This window comes from Armigeres subalbatus, chromosome 2 (assembly GCF_024139115.2).
Source record: "Armigeres subalbatus isolate Guangzhou_Male chromosome 2, GZ_Asu_2, whole genome shotgun sequence".
Classification (NCBI taxonomy): Eukaryota; Metazoa; Arthropoda; class Insecta; order Diptera; family Culicidae; genus Armigeres; species Armigeres subalbatus.
Window position 1 is genome coordinate 444,175,101 of NC_085140.1, and position 25,116 is coordinate 444,200,216.

The 25,116-nt window shown below is 40.8% G+C and overlaps 1 protein-coding gene across 2 annotated transcripts in view; it reads right to left on the reverse strand.

Annotated features, from left to right (window-relative positions):
• The window catches only part of LOC134213683 (ATP-binding cassette sub-family G member 1), a 123,546-nt gene that overhangs the window by 67,508 nt on the left and 30,922 nt on the right, over positions 1–25,116 (reverse strand). For both annotated transcript variants that reach the window (XM_062692955.1, XM_062692954.1), the window contains one exon: positions 7,225–7,802. In XM_062692955.1, the coding sequence (XP_062548939.1) occupies positions 7,225–7,582 (358 nt within the window). In that variant the 5' untranslated portion in view covers positions 7,583–7,802. The remainder of the gene's footprint in view (positions 1–7,224; positions 7,803–25,116) is intronic.

Genomic DNA, 25,116 nt, shown 5'->3' on the forward strand with positions numbered 1-25,116 from the left:
TATCAATCAAGTCCATATCATGTTTTGTTATTCTGTTCATGGGTTCTGCCCGGGATGATTAAGCATTTGTATGCGGTTTCTTCAAGGACTACATCCATTACCAACCGAATGACCAAATTCCGAAGGGCTCTTTTGCTCCTATAACTGATACCAGGGATAAGGGTTAAGGGTTAGAATTGAGATATTTTTGCTCGAAAAACTCCATGTAGTCCGAATAATATAGAGTTTCATCAGCATCTCCATCGAGGGATTTCGTTAACTCCTAAACATTTGCTTTGCTAGCATTGCGAGAGGGCAATAAATTATTGAAGAAGAAACTTTGTAATGCCTATCTGTGTTCATTGAGGTCTTTCCTTCCTTTCTTCTAATATGTTGTGTTGTTCTAATATGTTCCAAAACGAACTTGATAGGGTGATCAGAAGTATCTGCCGCGCCAACATTCAGAGTTGGATTTCTTTTCTTTACCCTCTTGCTTGCAACGGCGCTTTCGACCATCGATCAAACCACATCAAAGTTGCATTGAGAGGTGCACAAGTGCTTCCAAATTATTAACAGACCCAATCCAGAACTGGCTTTACCCTGATGCGAATAGATCTGATGGTGATTTCATCCACCAATCAACAAATACATTTGGTTCAACAAGGTCAAATAGCGGTTCCGATTCCAGATTTGGTTTCAACTGATCCAACTAAATCTGTTAGTTCCTTTAAACCCCTGACCAAGCCGAGCCAGATTTTGTTTTTTTTATCTGACTAGGTCCGATTACGATCCAGAACAGCGATTCCGAAAGACTTAGTCCAGGGTTGAATTTTCTTGGTTCGAATAGGTCTTATGGCGATTCCGGCTTTCAACCAACTCACTTCAAAGTAAGTTTTTTCATGATTAGGCTAGGTCCGATGTGGAATTTTATTAATCCAATAAGGTTCAGTAATGGTTCCAAATTATCGTCAGATCCACTCTAGATGTAGATTCGTCTGAATCTGAATAGGTCCGATAGCTACGCCGTGGATAGAACGATCCACTTTAGAGTTGAATTTTTGGCCCAACAATGTAGCAGAACGTGGGTTCCGAAAAAAAACTGTTTGTTATTTAATTTGTGTAATTTTTATCCCGTTGAAATTTAACAAAAAATATAATGTGAACATTCATTTAGTGCATCACTAAAAATAGTGATTTTAAACTCCCCTCTCCTCGACCACTTGGTCACGCTATTTGTTTTGTACAACTATTTTTTGTTATAATTTTCAAAGCTACTCAAACCCTCCCTGCTCCGGGATCTACTTTATAGATGGACGTGAAAAACTTCCAATAATTATTATTAACTACCAACGCGGCTCTGCAAACTTCATAACACGATTGAAAATTTAACAACTTGTAAAATCGTAGCGATATAACATTCAATATTCATCTAAATTTGACTGAATTTTACCAGCAAGCACAGTTTTAACTTATTTTGATTTAACATGTTCGTTTAACAGTAAGATCGATCGAATGTTCGGTTTATGTGAATGCTCCAAATATGTGCATGAAAATTTATAATATTTATCTGTGAGATCTGATTATTAAAGGTAGTTTAAAGCATCTTTAAACCAACTAAATTTACTACTATTTGGTAAGATTCAAATTGCTCTCTAAATATAAAATTTGAGCACTTTATTTCCTCTTAATAAACGAGAAGCGTCCAATAAAAGTTTCGCCAAGGGCGCCGGGAGCTCACGCTACGGCTCTGGGTGAAGGACACTTGTAGAGATGTCCCCAAATCAGTTTTCAGTGGAAAAAATGTTTTTCTTGAAATTAAATATGTATGTCCTGCAGATATTGGATCCTACTTTTCTGTTTGAAATTTTGGTCCCTCGGAGTAGAAGCGTAGAAGTACGTGGATTGTGTCCTATGTCAATCTTGGTACCGTTTTCTGACGTCTTTTGACTACCAAGATATTGGAAGCTTTCTGCATTCTTCACTGATTGCCCGACTACGGTGAAACTGGAAGGGGTAGCTGTGTTTACATCCAACGATTTGGTTTTGTTGGCGTTGGTGACTGAACCTGCCGAATAGGAGCGCTTACTCTGCATATCAGAGCGCCGTTGAGCAAGGAGTGTAACGTCATCAGCTAAATCGAAGTCGTTTAGGTGCTGCATGGTCCATGCTTCACGGTCAATCGCTCCTACCAGAATCTCGTCGATTACGATGAGGAACAGTAACGGTGTTAGAATACATCCTTGTCTCACACCGGCTATGACCCGGATGGGGTCAAACAAGTCCCGTTGTGCAGCATTTTACCGATGATTTTCTCAAAAACCAACTTGCGTCTCAAGGCGCCTCACATATTCTCGTAATTGGGACAGTCGAAGGCTTGTTCGTAGTGAAAGAAAACAGAATAAAGGGACGCTTGGAATGCTTCAGAATTATATGGAGCGTAACAATATGGTCCACACAGGATCTTCCGGCACAGAATACGACCTGATTCCACCGGAGAGTCGTATCGATCTTCTCCTGAATCTGATCTAGGATAACTTTACATAAGACTTTGGACATAGGACAGTACACAGCTACATAATGCTTCGCTAGTTTTCGCATCCAGTCGCCCGGGGAAGCTGCGGTGTCCCAAAGATTAAGAAATAAACGATGCAATAGTTGAGCGAATGTCATCGGGTTAGCTTTGAGCATCTCGGCTGATATGCGATCGACCCCTGGGGCATTGTTCGATGATTTCATGCTTTGGATGCGTTTCACATCCTTTTACAAATCAGAGTATTGTTGACGGGCCAAGACTTTGGCTCCTTTGGTTTTTTTCTCGCTCTACCGCGGCTCTGGCATCTAGTCTTCCTGGTCTCAGAATTGATGATGATCAGAATTTATATCAGCACTAGGTTTATTCCGTTTTCTATAAAACCGTCACGGGAAACCCGAAAATCCGACCGTTGGGGGAAAATTGATTCCCCGATCACCATGTCGTTGTTACCACAGAGTTCTGCTCACGGTATACCGTATACGGTATGCCGTGAGTTCTGCTAAAGGCTCTCCTCTGCTCATTTCTCCAAAACCATGGCATCCCATGATCTTTCTACAATAACGTAGCGCATGTTTCGTTTGATCTGCGTGTTCCAACCAACATCTGAAGTAGGGTTTCATCAAAGCCACCGTTAAGAACAGCGCCCTTTCTTGTAGATGGGGTACATAAGGCTATTCGACCAGCTTGTAGGACGATGTTCGTCTCACATATTTTCTCAATAACACGGTGGATCGATTGATGCAGCTGCTCACTTTAGAGTTTCTGAAACTTCTGACGTTGGATTTGTAATCCGAGTCCGAGTCAATTGGCGATTAAAAGTTGCATGAAGAAGAAGAAGAAGAAGTCGAAGGATGATATTTGAAAAAAATTGCATGGGGAAACATACGGAAAGTATTTTGAAACTCTTCTCAAAAATTCTAGGAGCAATTTAATTAAAAACGGATAGCGGTACGGGATTGTACTTTTCTCCTCCTGCATAATAAACGCAAATTTTCGATTTCAAATTTTATTTTGTGAAATCATACTTGATACACAGTATAAGAAAAGTCAAACTCCGAACTACTTTCCGTTTTTAATTAAATTGCTTCTAGAAGCACGTATGCTTCTTCGTGCATTTTTTTTTTCTTATATCTTCCTTCGACATCCTCTTCTTCATGCAACCTTTAATCGCCAATTATGAGTGATACAATCCTAGAGATACGAGAGAAATCTCCAAAACCTTATAAATCAAGGTGCTGAGAAAGTGAGAAATAGAAAAGATCACCTTCCACCCGACCCATCCAAGACCTAGATTAGATCGAAATGAAAAGCATTACTGTCAATGGTGTTGGACCCAAACCCAGATACTGAGCCGTTATGAGAATTATTATTACTTTATTATCGACACTTTACCATAGTCATGGCATTCGGGTCGCATAGGTTATGAGAATGTGTATTAGTAACATAACGCATATAATGTCAAAAAAGCAGCGGACGTCTCTCGATAACCAGAGATAGGACAGGATAGGTCCACCAGAGACACCTAGTTGCGATCTGAATGATTCGCGAGTGGTTGCGAGAAAAGAATAGATCCACAGAAAGGACGTAGATAATTGGATCTGTGGGAAACGAAGAGAATTGAATATTCATTTAATTTATGAAGGGAAATCCATTAATTGTTACAAGTCATCAGTTTTAGACTACAAAAAATATTCTATTCTGATGCCATGTGCCTAGTGTTGGGAATTTGGGCTCATCAGTACCCGCTAAGCTAAGTACCCGGAGGATCTTTATGTGTAAATATTAGGTAAGCATTGCCTTACGAGGCACAACCAAATAATATAAAATTATCCTATCCTATAACTATGTTTTGTCTTCCCCAAAAGGTGCAATTCACTGAAGTCAATTAGCAGCGTCACGAAAATGCGTCAGAATTCGGCGAAACACGGACGTCGCTCTTAATTTATGAATATTCAATCTGAAGGTGCTAATCATGCACTTACCGTACTCATATAGTGATGTTTAGTTATCCTGGGGCTGGTACTTGACGAGCCTCCACGCTGTGAATTGTGGGATGTGCTAGGAATAAACTTCTATAAAAAGCTGTATAGGTACATACATCCGGAACTAGTCCCATCAAAAGGGACTGTGTACCGTTTTAATCGCAGTAGCAACAAGGCTTATGAAATCAAATTGTGTTTTTGAGTGAGATTTCCATAATTTACGACACTGCGTATAAATAACTTCAAACAAAACATGCGAATGTGTCACAAGCAAACAGGGTTCTTTTCTAGTTAAAATGTTTCCTCGATTTCTAGACATAGCCCTCCGTTATGTGAATACTTCCAAGAACAATGGGAAGTAAGCTGTAAATAATTTTCTATTCTAAATGAGAAATAAGCAAGTAGAGAGCTCCGTTCCACAAAATCCTGTCAAATGCGACAGAACAATTTTTTTAAATATTCGTATTGTATAGTATTTGAAATTATCATCACAGTAAATATAACTATCAAATATTAAAGTTTTCCAAATCATCTGTCAATTTATGTTGAACGAACTGTGCCACTCAACAACAATAGCCAGTTCGCCGATTCTACCAGAACACACCTCAAGTACATATGATCACCTGTGCGCTCGTCAGAAGGGGAAACCTGCCGGTAGTTAGCTATCATCGTCGAAATGCTGATTGCCTTTATACGAATCGCCATTCGTCCGTTACCACTTCTCCACAGTCGATGTTTCGTGAAGTGCTTCCCTTCTCAGCGGTTGTTCTCCGTATGTACAGTAAGTAGCAGCCGTCTACTCGTTGGAAGAACGCGATTTCTCTGCATCACAAAACCGAGACGAGACGATAGAACAAACGAATCAAGTCAAATGAGGTCAACTGGTTTCCACCTTTGACTGCCTTCGACTTCGATTAGAACAGAATCAATTGATAGCTGTCGCTGGGGTGAAATAAACTCCTTCGGAAGGTGGACGAGGCTCTTGAAAATTGGCACACGTCTCAGAATTTATCTACGGAAGCTCAATGGGAGGCTTTCGATGAAGTTTGATAAATGGTTATTCAATAAGCCATAATTCGAAGCGATATTTTTGTTATATGATTAATCCACCTTAGGGTTGTATCACGTGGACTTCGGGGCATATATGCACTAGCTGCACATCAATAAATATATCGCTCAAACTAGACGAAACAAAATAATAAAGCTGTTTCGAAACTATTTTAATGTTGCGAACATATAACTTTCCACAAGGTACATTTTATTGTGCCAATAATACAAAAGTGCGATTCATCGGCGAAGAGGTCTACCACGACAGTACCGGCAACCGGATCGGCAGATTTTCAGCGGCAAAAAAAATCCACAGTAAATACAGCTGTCTGGACAAATTTTCGGACCGACAAAAAATCCATAAACCGGCTACGGTCCGTCTGAACAAGCAGCCGCACTTATTTTTTCGAGAGTTGTTTCGCCCCTCGAAAGTTACAGTCAAGAGGTACTCTTTTGGCGATTTGTTTGGAAGCCTGCGGCGTGCTCATCAACGCCACCACCATCGACCGTTTCACTCACTACCTAATGACCGAAGGTCGCTTGGGCGCACGAGCAGTGTTATTAATGTATTTCCTTGGTCAAACAATGGAACGCAGAGTAAAAAGCTGGTGCCGGCGAATGAGGCTTTCCAATTCTTGCCCACTGAAGCTTGAGAGTGGTCTTTCCGGAGGTGCTTTGTGCCATTGTCAAGGATGTGGTATTTGGCGGAATTCTGCACACATGGTTTTCATGATCAAGGTGCTAGCATGTGCAAATGATGAGAAAGAATGTGGTTAAAAATAGAACAATGAAGATATAGGAGAGCGTGGACCGTTTTGATGATTTGAACGCATATTCCGGCATGTTTTTCCCTAACTAAAAATCCATCTTTTCAAACAAATTAAACGTATGTTTCCTTTGAAGTTATCCTTTATTATAAAATTCTGATACAAAATAGATCTCCCTGGTAGGCCCTAATTCCGCTTTTTCAGGCCAATGAACATTTTTAAAGGCATATTTGCTGTTTCCAAAATTTCGCATTTCTTTATATGTGCTCATTGGCACGCTACTACAATACCGATTGGTTAGAATAGAATGAACGCATTTAAGCGAAGCAAAATAGCAACAATCGAACCATGGGTTGTTTCAATTCGTTCTACTTTTCACTAATTACAGCCATAACCACAAATGGTATCCGGGCAAAATTCGTTTGCATGGGTGTTCGATACACATCAATGCGTGGCAAAGTGGATTAACTACAAAAGCTTCATGCTAGTGATAATAAGCGTACCGAAACATGCTCTGTCATACTCTGGTGGTTGTTGAATGTGAAGAGCGTGAAAGAATTAGGCGGTGTTTTATTGACCGGATGCCACGATTTCTAGAAAACGAGATCAAACCGGTGAGGTACCAATGATGATTGTAGCAATAATCAATGCAGAATTAGCAACAACCTGAAGTCAAGTTTGGTATGGAATACGAAGAATTTGCAGCAATGGCCAGTAAATCTGAGTAATGTAGCATTTGAACGATATAACCAAATATTTTTCAATAAAATCAGTTCCTCAGCTTTTTGGCCCGGAAGTTTATAGGCGTAGTACCTGATTCTCGTGTATTTGAAGAGCTAAACAAACTCTACTTATGTTCCTTAGCTAAATGATTTCTTCCTGGAGTGTACTGCGATAATAATAAAAATCCACTTACCAAACTTTGCCTTGCTAATGTTGAGCTTCTTCACAGTATATCGAATATCCCTGAACTCGATATCAACCGGCGGCCTCTTCGGAAAGTGGTAGTCCTCCTTTTCGAAGAACCCATTGTGGTACATCGTATTGTTGTTCCCCTGGCAGTCACTCAGCTCTATCGAATCTTCCCCAATAGACGAACTTTCACCGTTCGCTGGACAACAACTGAACGCGGATGCCGTCGTCGAACCACCACCGCTAGCAGTCGTCGTCGTCGTTGTTGGGGTTCCGGACTGTGTCACGGTTGCACTCGGACTGATGCCAGTCGCCATCACGCTCGATTGGACCAACGATGACGGCGGTTGCGGAACGGTCATCGTGTCCAAGTTAGCTGCCCCGGGGAGAAGATCACAAACCAGACACGCGAACTCGCGCCGTACCTCGTCCCCACTCCCGACGAAACCAATTCCGCGTCGAACCGTGCCCGATAGGCTATTTCGATAACTGTCTTCTAATTCATCGGGCGGCGGAGAATCACAATAATGAACGCGGCATTGTCTTTTCCGGTGATGTTTCGTTGCACGCGATCGGTTTCACCTGGAACGAAAGTAATCATACGGGTTCCTGGTTAATGTGCGCAAATAGTATCATTAGGGCTAGAATGCAAAGTTCACACGGATATTCATATTGTGTGCAAAATGCGAACCGCATTTCACGCACGGGTCAACGATAAGGAACGATAAGTTAACGATGGGAACGATTATCGAATGGCCCATTGTATCTTAGATTAACCTTGCATTAGTTTAGTCAATATGATTTTAAAACGTAATTTTAAACTTATGAAAAAAGTTTCCAAATATCAATTTTTCAATATTTTCAATATTTTCATCAATATTTTCCACTGCGTTATTATTTCAATATAATAAGAAAAAATCGTTTCTGGAGCGAACATATAGCCTTTACGTATACTTTGTATACGAGAAAGGCAAAAACCATTCAGTAAAACAAAAGAAGTCGATTGAGAACTCAAATTGGAAAATTCGGAATGTATACCAAATCTACAAGTAGCACTCTCCCTATGAATCTCCTCTGTTATGAATTCATTTCTCTCCATTTAGAAAACTTGTACAAGATTTAATTAAGATTAGATTTATCAAAAATCCACAGAACAATAAAGACAAACAAAAACAATATTGAGCATTATAAAATCGTTATGCACGAGTTAATGAGTAAATATGCTAATAAATTCTACTGATGAAAGATAAAATGCTAGCAGATTAGTGTTGAAATCGAGGTTTGTGTTATGGAATGACGTAATGTTGTATTCGATTTTCTCCGTTTAAACTATTACACGCGATTTTATATTTGTGGGGTTATATATACTGTTTAATATGCGTATGTTATAAGCTTTTGAAATCATGCTCTAAATCAATTTCTCAACGTGTCATAATAAATGAAAAAGATTTATGAACAAACGAGTGTAGGTACATAATGTGGGCACTAAATGGCAGAATTTCAGCTGCGGAAATGCAGTTGGACGACAGCTCACTGTATGCGTTTACTCGTCACAGACTTTTGACAGAAAAAATAAAGAAAAGTCATGTTGTACACTAATCGACAACAGTTACATAAGGTTTAAAGCAATTCTTAAATATTTGCGGTACTCGGCGGTAGGAAGGGGCCTCCTGATTTGTGGCACCAAAATCTAATGTTAAATTTTGAACAAAATCTGACACTGTGTTGTCTCAAATTTTATCTTTTTCCAAGTATCCGGTATAAACAAAAAAAAATCAAAAATACTTCTTCCTAACTCATGGGTAGGTTGATGGCAGACCGTCATTAGGCATGACGACACATAATGACGGGCATGCAATGCCAGGAATATTCATATCTAGGATATTCATATCTTCTATGTGTTTTTGAGTTTTTTCACGATTTCAAAACTCACCGTGGCACTTATAAAAGGATATAGAGCCCCCTCGTTCCTCAGCATATGGAAGGGTGTGGCTGGAACTGTTGACTATTGGAAAATGCCGTGATTTTATTCCAAGTTGTAATAATAAGTCCCATATAAGGATTGCAATATTCGCACTTAGTTGATAACAAACGGCGATTGACGAAAGACATGAATCTCTTTCGATCGTAACAAGCTATGAAAACAAGTTTGATATAAACTGATGCGAGAAAATCAGAATTTGAGAGGCAGCCCCCACCAACAAGCTACAATTAAATGTTTCGTTCTCGCTCAATTGCCATTGGGGACTATGATATTTTTACACAGCTGTATACAATAAGTTAAAAGGCATAATCAGTTCAGCTTGCGAAAAATGTCTCTCACAATTACATATCGTTGGTGGATTCGGAGATGATTAGTGAGAGGTTTCTACGTGTCTCCTTTCATTCAATCTCTGATCATCCGTACACTTATTAGGAGAAGGGCCGCTTGCCCGGTGCCAAGGACACTAGGCCGAAAGTTGTACCAAGGGTCATACCGCCGACTCGGTCATTTGGCCGAATAGGTCATTTGACCGAAAATGTCGTTAGGTCTAGAACAGCGATTCTCAACCTTTTTCATGAGGGGTACCCCTTCGATCCTTTGCATTAATTGAGGTACCTCCTATTTTTTGCTGTAAATAAATGAAGCGTAACTCATTAGACATATGAAACATGGACGAAAAAGCTGATGGGATATATGGCTCTCCATAAAGTGGGCTGACATTTTTATTATTCGGTGCAACTTTCCAATTCACATTAAGTGTAATCATCAAGCTTCCTACAAGACTTTTATCCTCTTGAAAGGAGGCTTCCGGGCCTCTTGAAAGGAGGCTTCCGGGCCTTTTGAAAGGAGGATTCCGGGCCTCTTGAAAGGAGGCTTCCGGGCCTCTTGAAAGGAGGCTTCCGGGCCTCTTGAAAGGAGGCTTCCGGGCCTCTTGAAAGGAGGCTTCCGGGCCTCTTGAAAGGAGGCTTCCGGGCCTCTTGAAAGGAGGCTTCCAGGCCTCTTGAAAGGAGGCTTCCTGGCCTCTTGAAAGGAGGCTTCCGGGCCTCTTGAAAGGAGGCTTCCGGGCCTCTTGAAAGGAGGCTTCCGGGCCTCTTGAAAGGAGACTTCCAGGCCTCTTGAAAGGAGACTTCCGGGCCTCTTGAAAGGAGGCTTCCGGGCCTCTTGAAAGGAGGCTTCCGGGCCTCTTGAAAGGAGGCTTCCGGGCCTCTTGAAAGGAGGCTTCCGGGCCTCTTGAAAGGAGGCTTCCGGGCCTCTTGAAAGGAGGCTTCCTGGCCTCTTGAAAGGAGGCTTCCGGGCCTCTTGAAAGGAGGCTTCCGGGCCTCTTGAAAGGAGGCTTCCGGGCCTCTTGAAAGGAGGCTTCCGAGCCTCTTGAAAGGAGGCTTCCGGGCCTCTTGAAAGGAGACTTCCGGGCCTCTTGAAAGGGGACTTCCGGGCCTCTTGAAAGGAGACTTCCGGGCCTCTTGAAAGGAGACTTCCGGGCCTCTTGAAAGGAGACTTCCGAGCCTCTTGAAAGGAGACTTCCGGGCCTCTTGAAAGGAGGCTTCCGGGCCTTTTGAAAGGAGGCTTCCGGGCCTCTTGAAAGGAGGCTTCCGGGCCTCTTGAAAGGAGGCTTCCGGGCCTCTTGAAAGGAGACTTCCGGGCCTCTTGAAAGGAGACTTCCGGGCCTCTTGAAAGGAGACTTCCGGGCCTCTTGAAAGGAGGCTTCCGGGCTTTTGGAAAGAAGTTTTCCAAACCCCTCGAAATGAGGCTTCCAAGCCTCTTGAAATGAGAGGGAAGGATGCAAAGAAGGAGGCTTCTAATCTTCTTGTTACGAAACAACTGAGCTTTTAGGAAAAAAAAACCGTTTATGCATCTCAAACGGAGGCATTCGAACCATTAAATTATAGATTTTAGTTCAGAAGCATATTTTTAACATATTCTTCAACATTTTGATTTTATTTTTATTATTAATATGTTTTGTTTGGAATTGTAATACATCCGCCATTATGCATTTTTGTTCTAGGTACTCCCTGGGACCAGTGAAGGTACCCCTAGGGGTACATGTACCCCAGGTTGAGAACCCCTGATCTAGAAGGTTCTTCTTCTTCTTCTTGTTGGCATTACATCCCCACACTGGGACAGAGCCGCCGCGCAGCTTAGTGTTCATTAAGCACTTCCACAGTTATTAACTGCGAGGTTTCTAAGCCAAGTTACCATTTTTGCATTCGTAGTGTAAAGTGCCCAATAGTGGACCCCTAACCAATAGTGGACCCTCCAACCATTTTTGCATTATTACAGCACAAAGTAAACATTTTGCAACGAAATTCCATCGGAAGAACCTACATCCTATGATTTGATTACATGCATTGGAAATGCTATGGAAAGTAAAATTAGATGATTTTTTACAATTCTATAAAAAATAAACACGATAGTGTCCATTATAGGAATATTCTGGGGGGTCCATAATAGGGAAGAAGAACGTCTCAAAACGAAACATGAAAATCGAATGAAGTGTCGACTATAGGGAAGCAATTTTCTATTATGGATCCCCAGAGGGTCTACTATAGGGCGAATTCAGTCAGACTTTAAAATGTTAATTTCAACGAATAACGTCGTGTATTTGAGAGTTTTATGTATGTATCGTGAAGAGGAGATGCAGAAGTGGTTATTAGATACCAAACAGAATAAATATGTTGAAAATTTCTACTCCTTATGGCAGGAAGAGCAAAATTCTGCTACTAGGGGGTCCACTATTGGGCATTTTACCCTATATCATGAGGCTAACACGATGATACTTTTATGCCCAGGGAAGTCGAGACAATTTCCAATCCGAATATTGCCTAGACCGGCACCGGGAATCGAACCCAGCCACCCTCAGCATGGTCTTGCATTGTAACCGCGCGTCTTACCACACGGCTTAAGGAGGGCCTACGGTCTAAAAGGTTACTTGACCGAAAAAGAAGTTTGGCCTTAATAGTCGTTTGGCAAAAAGAAGAAAGAAAAGAAAGAAATGAGAAATGACGCTTCTTATTTCGCACTTCTCACTTTAAACAATGGGAAGTAAGAAGTCAATAGTGAGGAGTGATAAATATGAAGTGAGACGACTTACTTCATACTTCTCACTTCTCACTAAGAGAACGAAGAAGTGCGAAATAAGATGGGAGAAATAAGAAGCCAAAAAACTGGATGACAAGTGAAAAGTTAAACGTCTTACTATTTACTCTCCACTTCTCATTTTTCACACCGTGAAATGATGAGTGAGACGTCTCGCTTTTCACTCCTTATTTTTAACTTCTCACTTCTCACTGTGAAAAATTAAAAGAAAGATGCGTTACTTTTCACTCATCTTTTCTTATTTCTCACTTCCCACTGTGAAAATGAGAAGAGAGAAATGAGAAGATAGAAAGAAGAAATAAGAAGATGGGAATGGGAAATTATGAGTGATAAGTGAAAAGTTACGAGACGTCTTACTCCTCACTACTTACTCCCAATTTCAAACTTCTCATAAAAAGTAAGAAGAGCAAAGTGAAAAGTAAAACGTCCAACTTCTCACTTAGCAATTCTCACTTTTATAGTGAAAATCGAGGAGAGAGAAATTTTAATCTCTCACTCCTTAGATTTCACGCCTCTTTTCTCACTCATCATTTCTTATTTCTCATTTCTCTCTTGTCGCGATGAGAAGTTAGAAATAATGAGCTATGAAAAGTAAGAAGAGCAAAGTGAGAAGGGAGACGCCATCCATTATTTCTTACTTCTCATTTCTGAGAAGTGAGAAATGGTGATTGAGAAGTGGGAAGTGAGACGTCAAATATCCCATTTGGCCAAATGACATATTCGGCCGAACGACTTATTCGACCAAATGAACTATTCGGCCTAATTACCTATTCGACCAAATGACCAAATGGCCAAACGATTCGTTCGGCCGAATGGCTTCAGTCAGATGAATTTCGGCCTAGTGGCGTTCGTCCGAATGAGTTTCGGCCAACCAGTTCCTTCCCCCACTTATTACGTAAGCTCGTATAGAGGTCTGGCGATGGTCGCTGCCGGGAACTGCTATCGGACTTGTTCGGATCAAGATAAATCAACTCTGGAGTGAATCTATCGGTAGATTGGAACCACTACTGAACCTAGTTAAGTCTCAATAAAATCTAACTCTGGAGTAAAATGATCAATGATCAGAATCCTTATAGGGCCGTCGTTTTTAAAACTCAGACAAATAACCAATCTTTCTTAAAACCCAGAATATTCAACGGCTTCGTTGTTTTTCCACATTACACACGTGTAAGTTGCTGGTTTCCTAGAATAGGAAATAACGCTTGAGAGACATCCATTAAATACTTTATGCCTTTAGGGGAAGGGAAGTTTCGAAAAGCGTAACGATCCATACATTTTTTTGAGAAATTTGTTACAAAAAGTGCAACTAAGGGATGTTGGGGATTTCGAAAACGCCTTTTCACGTGACGAGATCTGGGCAGCCGCGTTCGGCAAAGACGCCAGCAGCCATTAAGGTGATGAGAGAGACGGTTTGTCGAAAAATGAACCATTCGATCCGGAAGACCGCTTTTGAACTGAATGTGTCGATCGGCACGATGTGGACCATCATGACAAAAGACCTGCTGGGATACAAGCCGTACAAGAAACGTAAGGTTAACGGAGAAACAGAGGCTACAACGAAGAAGAAGCAGGACAGAGCCAAACTGATACTTTCGCGGCACGTAGATCAGGAGTTCGTGTTTTCTGATGAGAAATTCTTTGACTTACAACAGCCGCATAATGTCCAAAATGATCTGTTGTGGGCGCCGACGGTGGCCAGCATCCCCCCATCCCACATAAACATCCTGCGGTTCCAGAGCGCCGCGTCGGTGATGGTTTCGGGGGGCTATGTAGGCGTGGGAAGCCCACTGGTGTTCATTGAGTAAAACGTGAAAATCAACGCCGTGTACTATAAAATCAAGATTGTAGAGAAGGTTGTGGATTCGGCAATTCGTAACATCTACGGAAATGATCATTACGTCTTTCAACAGGACGGCGCACCGGCTCACATGGCCAATATCGTCCAAGCGTGTTGTCGAGAGAATTTGAATATTTTTCGATAAGTCTTTGTGGCCTCCCAGTTCCCCGCTTCTTAATCCTTTGGACTTTTATGTATGGTCATACATGCTGGCCAAGCAGAGCGAACATAAAGTGAGCACTATGGACCAATGTAAAACGCTCATTTCCATGATCTCGTGCGAGATGCCGATGAATCAGGTGCGTGCCGCGTGCGATTCATTTGAGAAACGTCTGAAGTTCGTCATACAACACAAAGGAGGGGTGTAGATTCATTTTTCATACCATTTTTTCATACCAGCCAACGGTCAAAAATTTAAAACTGGTTTAACTGGTTTTCTGCAGATTTGGACCCCGAATGAATCACGAGATTCAAATATTTTTCAATTGCTTTGGTGTATGGTTGCGTCATTTTATCTATAGATCAATCCACTTTGCAGTTACGGCGCCTCTCTAAGTATTTAATCTATGAGACCTCTGATAAAACGCGGTGTTCCTGTTTTATGTTATAACTACAACAAACTGCTTTTGCAATATTTTTTTTCAAAACCGTCAAAAAGGGTTTTGTGATCTGTAGGATGCTGTACCATAGTATCGAGGCTGCGACGCTGTCTTTGTGTGAATAGTCGCTCGAGAATGTCGCCCAATACCAGGGCAACTGTTGGGAGTGCAGAACCTGACTTGATTCATCACCGGAAACGACGATACTTGAAACGAATTCACGTATCGGAACGACTTATTTCGTGCTTCCGGTAATTTCAGTCAACGCTTGAGAGGGTCTGAATCAGTACTGGAATAAGTCGTGATCGTCATAAGACAGAGAGCAAAGCGCCTTTTTCTATTTCAGGCGACCAAATGAAAGAATCGTGGGTTCTTTGATCAATTTCACATGAAAGGCAGTCATGAAAGGATGTTGTGCTTTATTTTAGAATTAAAATTTCTAAATTATTTTAATAGATATATGCAAAGGATAGTGACTAGTCGATAAATTAATAATATTGCTTTAATTCACCAGGCTGAAAGTGGTAATAAACATAAAAATAAAGCAGATATTGCATACTTTCATGCTCTGTCACGGGACAAATATTTTTTGAGATTTTTGTAGCATGCCATTCATCCTTCGCGTTTCTATAGATATTGAAAGGGGCAGATATGTAAACATCGCGTGACATCTATCATTGAAAATGAGAAATTCCAGTACTGGTCTGAATTGCACTCGATATCTATCGTGGAATGGCCAGATAGTCGAACCCCTGGTGGACTCAGCAGTAACGACAAAATTCTAGGATCTATAAAGTCAGGGCTTATCGATCCCGTTGTACTGAATCTACTTCGAGTCAAACTCCGGTTAAGTTTAGTATTAACTTAGCTTTGACTGGCTACATATATATTCACAAGTCGTGGCTCGATTTAATTCAAAAAAATAATTTTATTTCAACACTTCTATCGATCTCAGCACTACGCGTACACGAACTGAACTGAATTTGATTATTAATTGTTCAGTCCTCGAAACCTCACAGCCTATTCTAAATCTGCTGACTCCAAAGGGTCCGAAGTTCGATGGTCGATGGTTATTCGATACAGTTGCTGACGCGGCATCCGTCCACTGGTTGCGTGTTGTAGGTTGTTGTCAAGCTTAACTTCTGGGTCAGCACATTGGTAATTGGTGCCAACGTAACTATATCTCCGGATGATACTCCGTTCCGTGATTGGCCAGAATCAGTGAAATTACACAAAGAATCAAGCGAAGTGGTACCTGGGATTGATCAAACATTCTTATTGTTTCCGTGACTCAAACGTTCAAATGATCAATAAGCGCGCCGGATTTGGAAGGAATATTAAAAGATGATTTCTGCTGTTTGCAAACCTTGTTTACCTCTGCATATCCACGAAAAAAACACAGAGAAGTACATTAGTTAGTCTGTAGGCATTACTGGGTCTGGATTCTCCATGATAAGTGATGAAACCATGTCAGCCTTTTCTTTACTACGATTTTAACGAACTACTATGAATTCCCGATGCTCGATGTTATCGGTCGAAACGATGCTCAATACCATCGCATTATCCAACAAGTACTTAATAATTATTTTCACTCACACTCTTACTTTTCGATGAGTGTCGCAACGCTACTGTTGGACTCGTACCGAAACATTAGTTTCACAACGAGGCAATTCATCTCAAATCTACACCAAATCCTAACCACTACTTTCCGGTATCAGTCATTAGAGCAAAATGTTGAATATGGATGTAGCTGAATCATTTCAAATCAATAAATTTTAAAGCAAATTGTCCTTATTGCGGTAGAACATGATGGTTCCGGTGGCAGTAGTAGTGTCAAACAACGCAACTAATCATGATCCATGCAATATGGAATGATATGAGTAACAAATTTCCGGCATTTCAAATTATTTCTTGAAAACGATACTACCAGATTTATTTCTGATTTAACTGACCACTTATAACTGGTTATGGAAGACAAAAAACTGGAATAGCGATCAAAACTAAGGCTAATTTATTTGTTGTTTTAATTGGCTTTTTTCGGTGACAATTAAATCAAAACAGCAAATTTAGCGTTACGCGTTTCGGCTTACTACGCTTCAGCCATCATCAGACGCTACTAGCTGGCAACCTCCTAGCTGTTCAGTCAAACAAACATAACTCTTGTTATGTTATGTTTGTCTGACTGAACAGCTAGGAGGTTGCCAGCTAGTAGCGTCTGATGATGGCTGAAGCGTAGTAAGCCGAAACGCGTAACGCTAAATTTGCTGTTTTGATTTAATTGTCACCGAAAAAAGCCAATTAAAACAACAAATAAGTTTCCACGGTGATTAAAACCCAGTCAGTAAGGCCAATTTATTTGACATGAATTCTGATGGATCGTTCTAAAAAAAAAATCATTCAGGCTTCACGTGATAAAAATAGATTAAAGTTTTTATTCTAGTAAATTTATGAACACAATTTTAGGAGCTCTGAAGAAATATGATGTGGACGTTGGGGACAATCCTAAAAAATCACTTGGTGTATTGAATACAGAAACTTCACTGTCATAAGACGAGTTTAGAGGTCGTACACTTATTACGTAAGCCTTTTTTCTGGGTTTTTCGACCCCCCCTCTCCCCATGTAAGATTTTTTTCATACAAATGAATTTTTATTTATATGGAGCGTAAGATATTGACCGACCCCCCCTCCCCCCATAAGTGCTTACGTTATATGTGTACGGCCCCTTAGCTCAATTGCATTTTATTCCTCCACCTCGGAATAATTTTACATATACGTATTTCGACCTCAACTGTGAGGTCGTCTTCAGTGTCTCGTACTTGACTCGACTACCAGACACTGAAGACGACCTTACAGTTGAGGTCGAAGTACGTATATGTAAAAGTATTACGAGGTGGTGGAATTAAAACGAATTGTGCTAAACTCGTCTTATGACAGTGAAAACATTCCACTAAAAAAGAGCTAAATAACATTCTTGATACAGGAACTTAATTTTTTTTTATTTTGAAAAAGCTTCCTGTAGATATTGAAGAGATTTCTACGAAAAAAATGTTCGAAACCATCGGGATTTTGTTTTTGAAGATGAGTATTTCTGGTGAAAATTCTTAATAAGATTATATGGATCCATAGTTTTGAAGTTTTATGTAGAAGATTTTCCTTATAGAGCCTCGGGTGAAAAGTCTCCCTGCTAAAGATAGAATATATCCTCATGAAAGCCTTATTCCCGAAGCTTCAATTTTTCCTTTCAATACTTTCAATACAATACCTGGAAGGTATCGGAAGAATGCTATCTACAAACTACGTATTTTCAAGGCAGACACGTTTCTGCTAGAGTGATAGGTTGAGGGTTGCATTGAATGCATTGAACTACTTTTGCGGAGGATCTTCACCGTATTCTTGTATTCTAGATCTAGAGTAACGTGACTTCAACCACCAATATTACTTTGCAAAGTTTACGTATTGATAATTTTTCCTTATTTTGTTTCTTGGAATCAACTAGCTCCAAACATCAACTTTTGTGCCATAGCACATGGCACATTGCAATGTATTAAAGCACATACACTTGAATAGAAGGATTTTGTTAAATATATAATAGTTCTGGAAGTAGACTTGATACCTAAGCAACAATAATGGTCGTAAATATTTTTAAATGCAATTTTCTCACTTTTCTGATCATTGAGTAGGCTGTTACTCATCACATATTGAATAGAAGCCTTGACTAAAATCCGAAGCACAACACTGACCACGAATGCGAACCGTGCACTTGAAAACGATTCTCACTATCAGCTTGTTGCTGGAGGACGCAATGCTTTACACCGCCCGACAGGCGGAACTGGATCTTCCGAGCGTGGTATTCATTATCAGCAGAAAAGTTGTTGCGACGGTGGCGATGTTATTTGTTTCTGAATCGTTGCGCTGCGCTATAGACAGCTGACGAGCCAGTCAGTGCGAAATTCACTGCAATACGGATGAGAACTTATTTCAAGTTGAGGGCTGGTCGTTGGGGGTTCCTTCGATTTAACACGATTGTGATGAACATATTTGTTTAACCCTCAAAAGGCCGGGACGACAGTCAACTCCTTCAAAGTGCTCGTTCTCGGTAAATCGTTGACCAAATTTCATGACCCCGGGCTTTTCTCAAAGGGGATTAGTAGCGCTTTCTTTTGACATAGGTGCCGCCCTGCTAGACCCCTCCCCGCGTTCATGAGTATCGAAAATGTCTGTGTTTATTCCTTATTTTTGGCTATGATGGCCAAATTTCTTCAGTAATCAAGTGCAATAAAGTTCTGGCGCCATAAAATAAAGTAGATACTTGAAATATATCAAGTAGAAGTGATTTTGAACGTTTCCAAGTTATCTGATTACTGTAATTACCGATATTGAAAGCCATATCCCTGATCTAAGATTGATGGTCATATTTCTTAAAATCTGATCACGAAATAAACCAGACAGGAGGGAAAAAGTATCACAAAAAACTGTAGACATATGTGTAATCAATTTTATGTATTGAAGATACTATTTTGGAACATTCCAGTTCATCCAAAATATCCGTGAGTTCAGGTCTTGAATTCTACCATAGAAGCGAAAGGTAATGTGCACATAAAAATACTCAGAGAACATCCTACTCAGTTCAAAGATATCAAATAACTCATGGAACATTTTTCTGCGTGTCCCATAGTGACATTCTAGAATGCGCGAAATGTTCTGAAGTTCAGCTCGTAAGACCTACGCTACAACGGTCTCGAAAATGTTTTCGGCAGCTATCAAAAACCTTCCCAACAGATCCTTGGATACCTGCCAAGAAATGTTATACCGATCTTTCTGCACTTCAGTACACTGCAGGTCATCCAAAACGTTCTTGAGTTCAGGTCGTCAAATCTACAATCAAGTAGAAGCGCAATGCTTGTTTCAAATCAAGCTCAGGTCATCCTGCCCAGTTCGAAGAAATCAAATGAGTTATGGGAAATTTTGCTGCGTGCCTCAGAATGTCATTCTAAAATGCGCGAAATGTTCTGAAGTTCGGCTCGTAAGACCTACGTAACAACGGCCTCGAAAATGTTTTCGGCAGCTATCAAAAACCTTCCCAACAGATCCTTGGATACCTGCCAAGAAACATTATACCGATCTTTCTGCATTTAAATACACTCAAAGCCATCCAAAACGTTCTTGAGTTCATGTCGTCAGATCTACAATCAAGTAGAAGCGCAATGCTTGTTTCAAATCAAGCTCAGGTCATCCTGCCCAGTTCAAAGAAATCAAATGAGTTATGGAAAATTTTGCTGCGTGCCCCTGAATGCCATTCTAGAATGCGCGAAATGTTCTGAAGTTTTGCTCGTAAGTCCTACGCAACAACGGCCTAGGAAATGTTTTAGGCAGCTACCAAAAACCTTCCCAACAGATCCTTGGATACTTGCCAAGAAACTTTATATCGATCTTTCTGCATTTCAGTACACTGCAGGTCATCCAAAACGTTCTTGAGTTCAGGTCGTCAGATCTACATTCAAGTAGAAGCGCAATGGTTGTTTCAAATCAAGCTCAAGTCATACGGCACTGTTCAAAGAAATCAAATCACTTATTGGAAATTATGCTGCGTGCCTCATATTGACATTCTAGAATGCGCGAAATGTTCTGAAGTTCAGCTCGTAAGACCTACGCTACAACGGCCTCGAAAATGTTTTAGGCAGCTATCAAAAACCTTCCCAACAGATCCTTGGATACCTGCCAAGAAACGTTATACCGATCTTTCTGCATTTCAATACACTCAAAGCCATCTAAAACGTTCTTGGGTTCAGGTCGTTAGACCTACATTACAACAGCCTCGAAAATGTTTTCGGCAGCTATGAAAACCTTTCCCAACAGATCCTTGGATACCTGCCATAAAACGTTATACCGATCTTTCTGCACTTCAGTACAATGCAGGTCATCGAAAACGTTCTTGAGGTCAGGTCATCAGATCTACAATCAAGTAGAAGCGCAATGCTTGTTTCAAATCAAGCTCAGGTCATCCTGCCCAGTTCAAAGAAATCAAATGAGTTATGGAAAATTTTTGCTGCGTGCCCAGAATGTCATTCTAGAATGCGCGAAATGTTCTGAAGTTCTGCTCGTAAGTTCTACGCAACAACGGCCTAGGAAATGTTTTCGGCAGCTATCAAAAACCTTCCCAACAGCTCCTTGGATACCTGCCAAGAAACGTTATACCGATCTTTCTGCATTTCAATACACTCAAAACCATCTGAAACGTTCTTGAGTTCAGGTCGTTAGACCTACGTTACAACGGCCTCGAAAATAGTTTCGGCAGCTATCAAAACCTTTCCCAACAGATCTTTGGATACCTGCCAAGAAACGTTATACCGATCTTTCTGCATTTCAATATACTGGAGGCCATCCTGAACGTTCTTGAGTTCAGGTCGTCAGATCTACAATCAAGTAGAAGCGCAATGCTTGTTTTCAAATCAAGCTCAGGTCGTCTTGCTCAGTTTGAAGAAACCAAATGACTTATTGAAAATGTGTCTACCTGCTCCATAATTACATTCTAAAATGCGCTAAATGTTCTGAAGTTCAGCTCGTTAGACCTACGCAACAACGGCCTCCAAAATGTTTTCCACAGCTATCGAAACCCTTCGCAACAGATCCTTGGATACCTGCCAAGAAATGTTATACTGATCTTTCTGCATTTCAATACACTGAAGGCCATATAAAACGTTCTTGAGTTCAGGTCGTCAGATCTACAATCAAATAAAAGCGCAATGCTTGTTTCAAATTCATCTCAGGTCGTCCTGCTCAGTTCAAAGAAATCAAATGAATTGTTAGAAATTCTCCTGCGTACCTTTCTGCTGCGTATCAAAACCAGGCATTGCAATTTATCCCATCATTCGATTTTCTGAGCAAAGATACTGATGATATGCTGGGATATCGATCTTAGTTATCTATCTGTTCAGTAAACAAAGTGCAATGTTCGCCATGGAGAAAAGTTTTTTCACTGTTTTTGTTGTAGCAACGCCCTCGCAACGTGAACAAACCCCGAACCGCACTGTCTATCAGGATCATCATCAAATGCTCAAATGATAATACCTTTTCAGAGTGCTCTTTGATTAGGGATAATATCTTTGCACAAGCAAAGATGACATCCTGTGCTCAGATGATATTGCAATGCCTGATCAAAACCATTCCCAACAGATCTTTGGATACCTGCCAAGAAATGTTATACCGATCTTTCTGCATTTCAATACACTGAAGACCATCAAAAACGTTCTTGAGTTCAGGTCGTTATGGAGTACGCAGAAACATTTCTAATAAGTCATTTGATTTCTTTGAACTGTGCAGGATGACCTGAGCTTGATTTGAAACAAGCATTGCGCTTCTACATTATTGTAGATCTGACGACCTGAACTCAAGAACGTTTTGGATGGCCTCCAGTATATTGAAATGCAAAAAGATCGGTATAACGTTTTATGGCAGGTATCCAAGGATCTGTTGGGAAAGGTTTTCATAGCTGCCCAAAACATTTTCGAGTCCGTTGTAGCGTAGGTCTTATGAGCTGGACTTCAGAACATTTCGCGCATTCTAGAATGTCATTCTGAGGAACGCAAACAATATTTCAATAAGTCATTTGATTTCTTTGAGCTGTGCCGGATGAGCTTGATTTGAAAACATCCATTGCGCTTCTACTTGATTGTAGATCTGACGACCTGAACTCAAGAACGTTTTGGATGGCTTTGAGTGTATTGAAATGCAGAAAGATCGGTATTACGTTTCTTGGCAGGTATCCAAGGATCTGTCGGGAAGGTTTTTGATAGCTGCCTAAAACATTTTCGAGGCCGTTGTAGCGTAGATCTTACGAGCTGAACTTCAGAACATTTCCCGCATTCTTGAATGTCATTATGAGGCACGCAGTAAAATTTCCAATAAGTCATTTGATTTCTTTGAACTGGGCAGGATGACCTGAGCTTGATTTGAAACAATCATTGCGCTTCTACTTGAATGTAGATCTGACGACCTGAACTCAAGAACGTTTTCGATGACCTGCAGTGTGCTGAAATGCAGAAATATCGGTAGAACGTTTCTTGGCAGGTATCCAAGGATCTGTTGGGAAAGGTTTTGATAGCTACCGAAAACATTTTCGAGGCCGTTGTAATGTAGGTCTAACGACCTGAACCCAAGAACGTTTTTGATGGCTTTGAGTGTATTGAAATGCAGAAAGATCGGTATAACGTTTCTTGGCAGGTATACAAGGATCTGTTGGGAAGGTTTTTGATAGCTGCCTAAAACATTTCCTAGGCCGTTGTTGCGTAGGACTTACGAGCAGAACTTCAGAACATTTCGCGCATTCTAGAATGTCATTCTGAGGCACGCAAAAAATATTTCAATAAGTCATTTGATTTCTTTGAGCTGTGCCGGATGAGCTTGATTTGAAAACATCCATTGCGCTTCTACTTGATTGTAGATCTGACGACCTGAACTCAAGAACGTTTTAGATGGCTTTGAGTGTATTGAAATGCAGAAAGATCGGTATAACATTTCTTGGCAGGAATCCAAAGATCTGTTGGGAAGGTTTTTGATAGCTGCCGAAAACATTTCCTAGGCCGTTGTTGGGTAGGTCTTACGAGCCGAACTTCAGAACATTTCGCGCATTTTAGAATGACATTCTGAGGCACGCAGCAAAATTTCCCATAGCTCATTTGATTTCTTTGAACTGGGCAGGATGACCTGAGCTCGATTTGAAACAAGCATTGCGCTTCTACTTGAATGTAGATCTGACGACCTGAACTCAAGAACGTTTTCGATGACCTGCAGTGTTCTGAAATGCAGAAATATCGGTATAACGTTTCTTGGCAGGTATCCAAGGATCTGTTGGGAAAGGTTTTGATAGCTGCCGAAAACATTTTCGAGGCCGTTGTAATGTAGGTCTAACGACCTGAACCCAAGAACGTTTTAGATGGCTTTGAGTGTATTGAAATGCAGAAAGATCGGTATAACGTTTCTTGGCAGGTATACAAGGATCTGTTGGGAAGGTTTTTGATAGCTGCCTAAAACATTTCCTAGGCCGTTGTTGCGTAGGACTTACGAGCAGAACTTCAGAACATTTCGCGCATTCTAGAATGACATTCTGGGGCACGCAGCATAATTTCCCATAACTCATTTGATTTCTTTGAACAGTGCCGTATGACTTGAGTTTGATTTGAAACAACCATTGCGCTTCTACTTGAATGTAGATCTGACGACCTGAACTCAAGAACGTTTTGGATAACCTGCAGTGTACTGAAATGCAGAAAGATCGATATAAAGTTTCTTGGCAGGTATCCAAGGATCTGTTGGGAAGGTTTTTGATAGCTGCCTAAAACATTTCCTAGGCCGTTGTTGCGTAGGACTTACGAGCAGAACTTCAGAACATTTCGCGCATTCTAGAATGACATTCTGGGGCACGCAGCAAAATTTCCCATAACTCATTTGATTTCTTTGAACTGTGCAGGATGACCTGAGCTTGATTTGAAACAAGCATTGCGCTTCTACATTATTGTAGATCTGACGACCTGAACTCAAGAACGTTTTGGATGGCCTCCAGTATATTGAAATGCAAAAAGATCGGTATAACGTTTTATGGCAGGTATCCAAGGATCTGTTGGGAAAGGTTTTCATAGCTGCCGAAAACATTTTCGAGTCCGTTGTAGCGTAGGTCTTACGAGCTGGACTTCAGAACATTTCGCGCATTCTAGAATGTCATTCTGAGGCACGCAAAAAATATTTCAATAAGTCATTTGATTTCTTTGAGCTGTGCCGGATGAGCTTGATTTGAAAACATCCATTGCGCTTCTACTTGATTGTAGATCTGACGACCTGAACTCAAGAACGTTTTGGATGGCTTTGAGTGTATTGAAATGCAGAAAGATCGGTATTACGTTTCTTGGCAGGTATCCAAGGATCTGTCGGGAAGGTTTTTGATAGCTGCCTAAAACATTTTCGAGGCCGTTGTAGCGTAGATCTTACGAGCTGAACTTCAGAACATTTCCCGCATTCTTGAATGTCATTATGAGGCACGCAGTAAAATTTCCAATAAGTCATTTGATTTCTTTGAACTGGGCAGGATGACCTGAGCTTGATTTGAAACAATCATTGCGCTTCTACTTGAATGTAGATCTGACGACCTGAACTCAAGAACGTTTTCGATGACCTGCAGTGTGCTGAAATGCAGAAATATCGGTAGAACGTTTCTTGGCAGGTATCCAAGGATCTGTTGGGAAAGGTTTTGATAGCTACCGAAAACATTTTCGAGGCCGTTGTAATGTAGGTCTAACGACCTGAACCCAAGAACGTTTTGATGGCTTTGAGTGTATTGAAATGCAGAAAGATCGGTATAACGTTTCTTGGCAGGTATACAAGGATCTGTT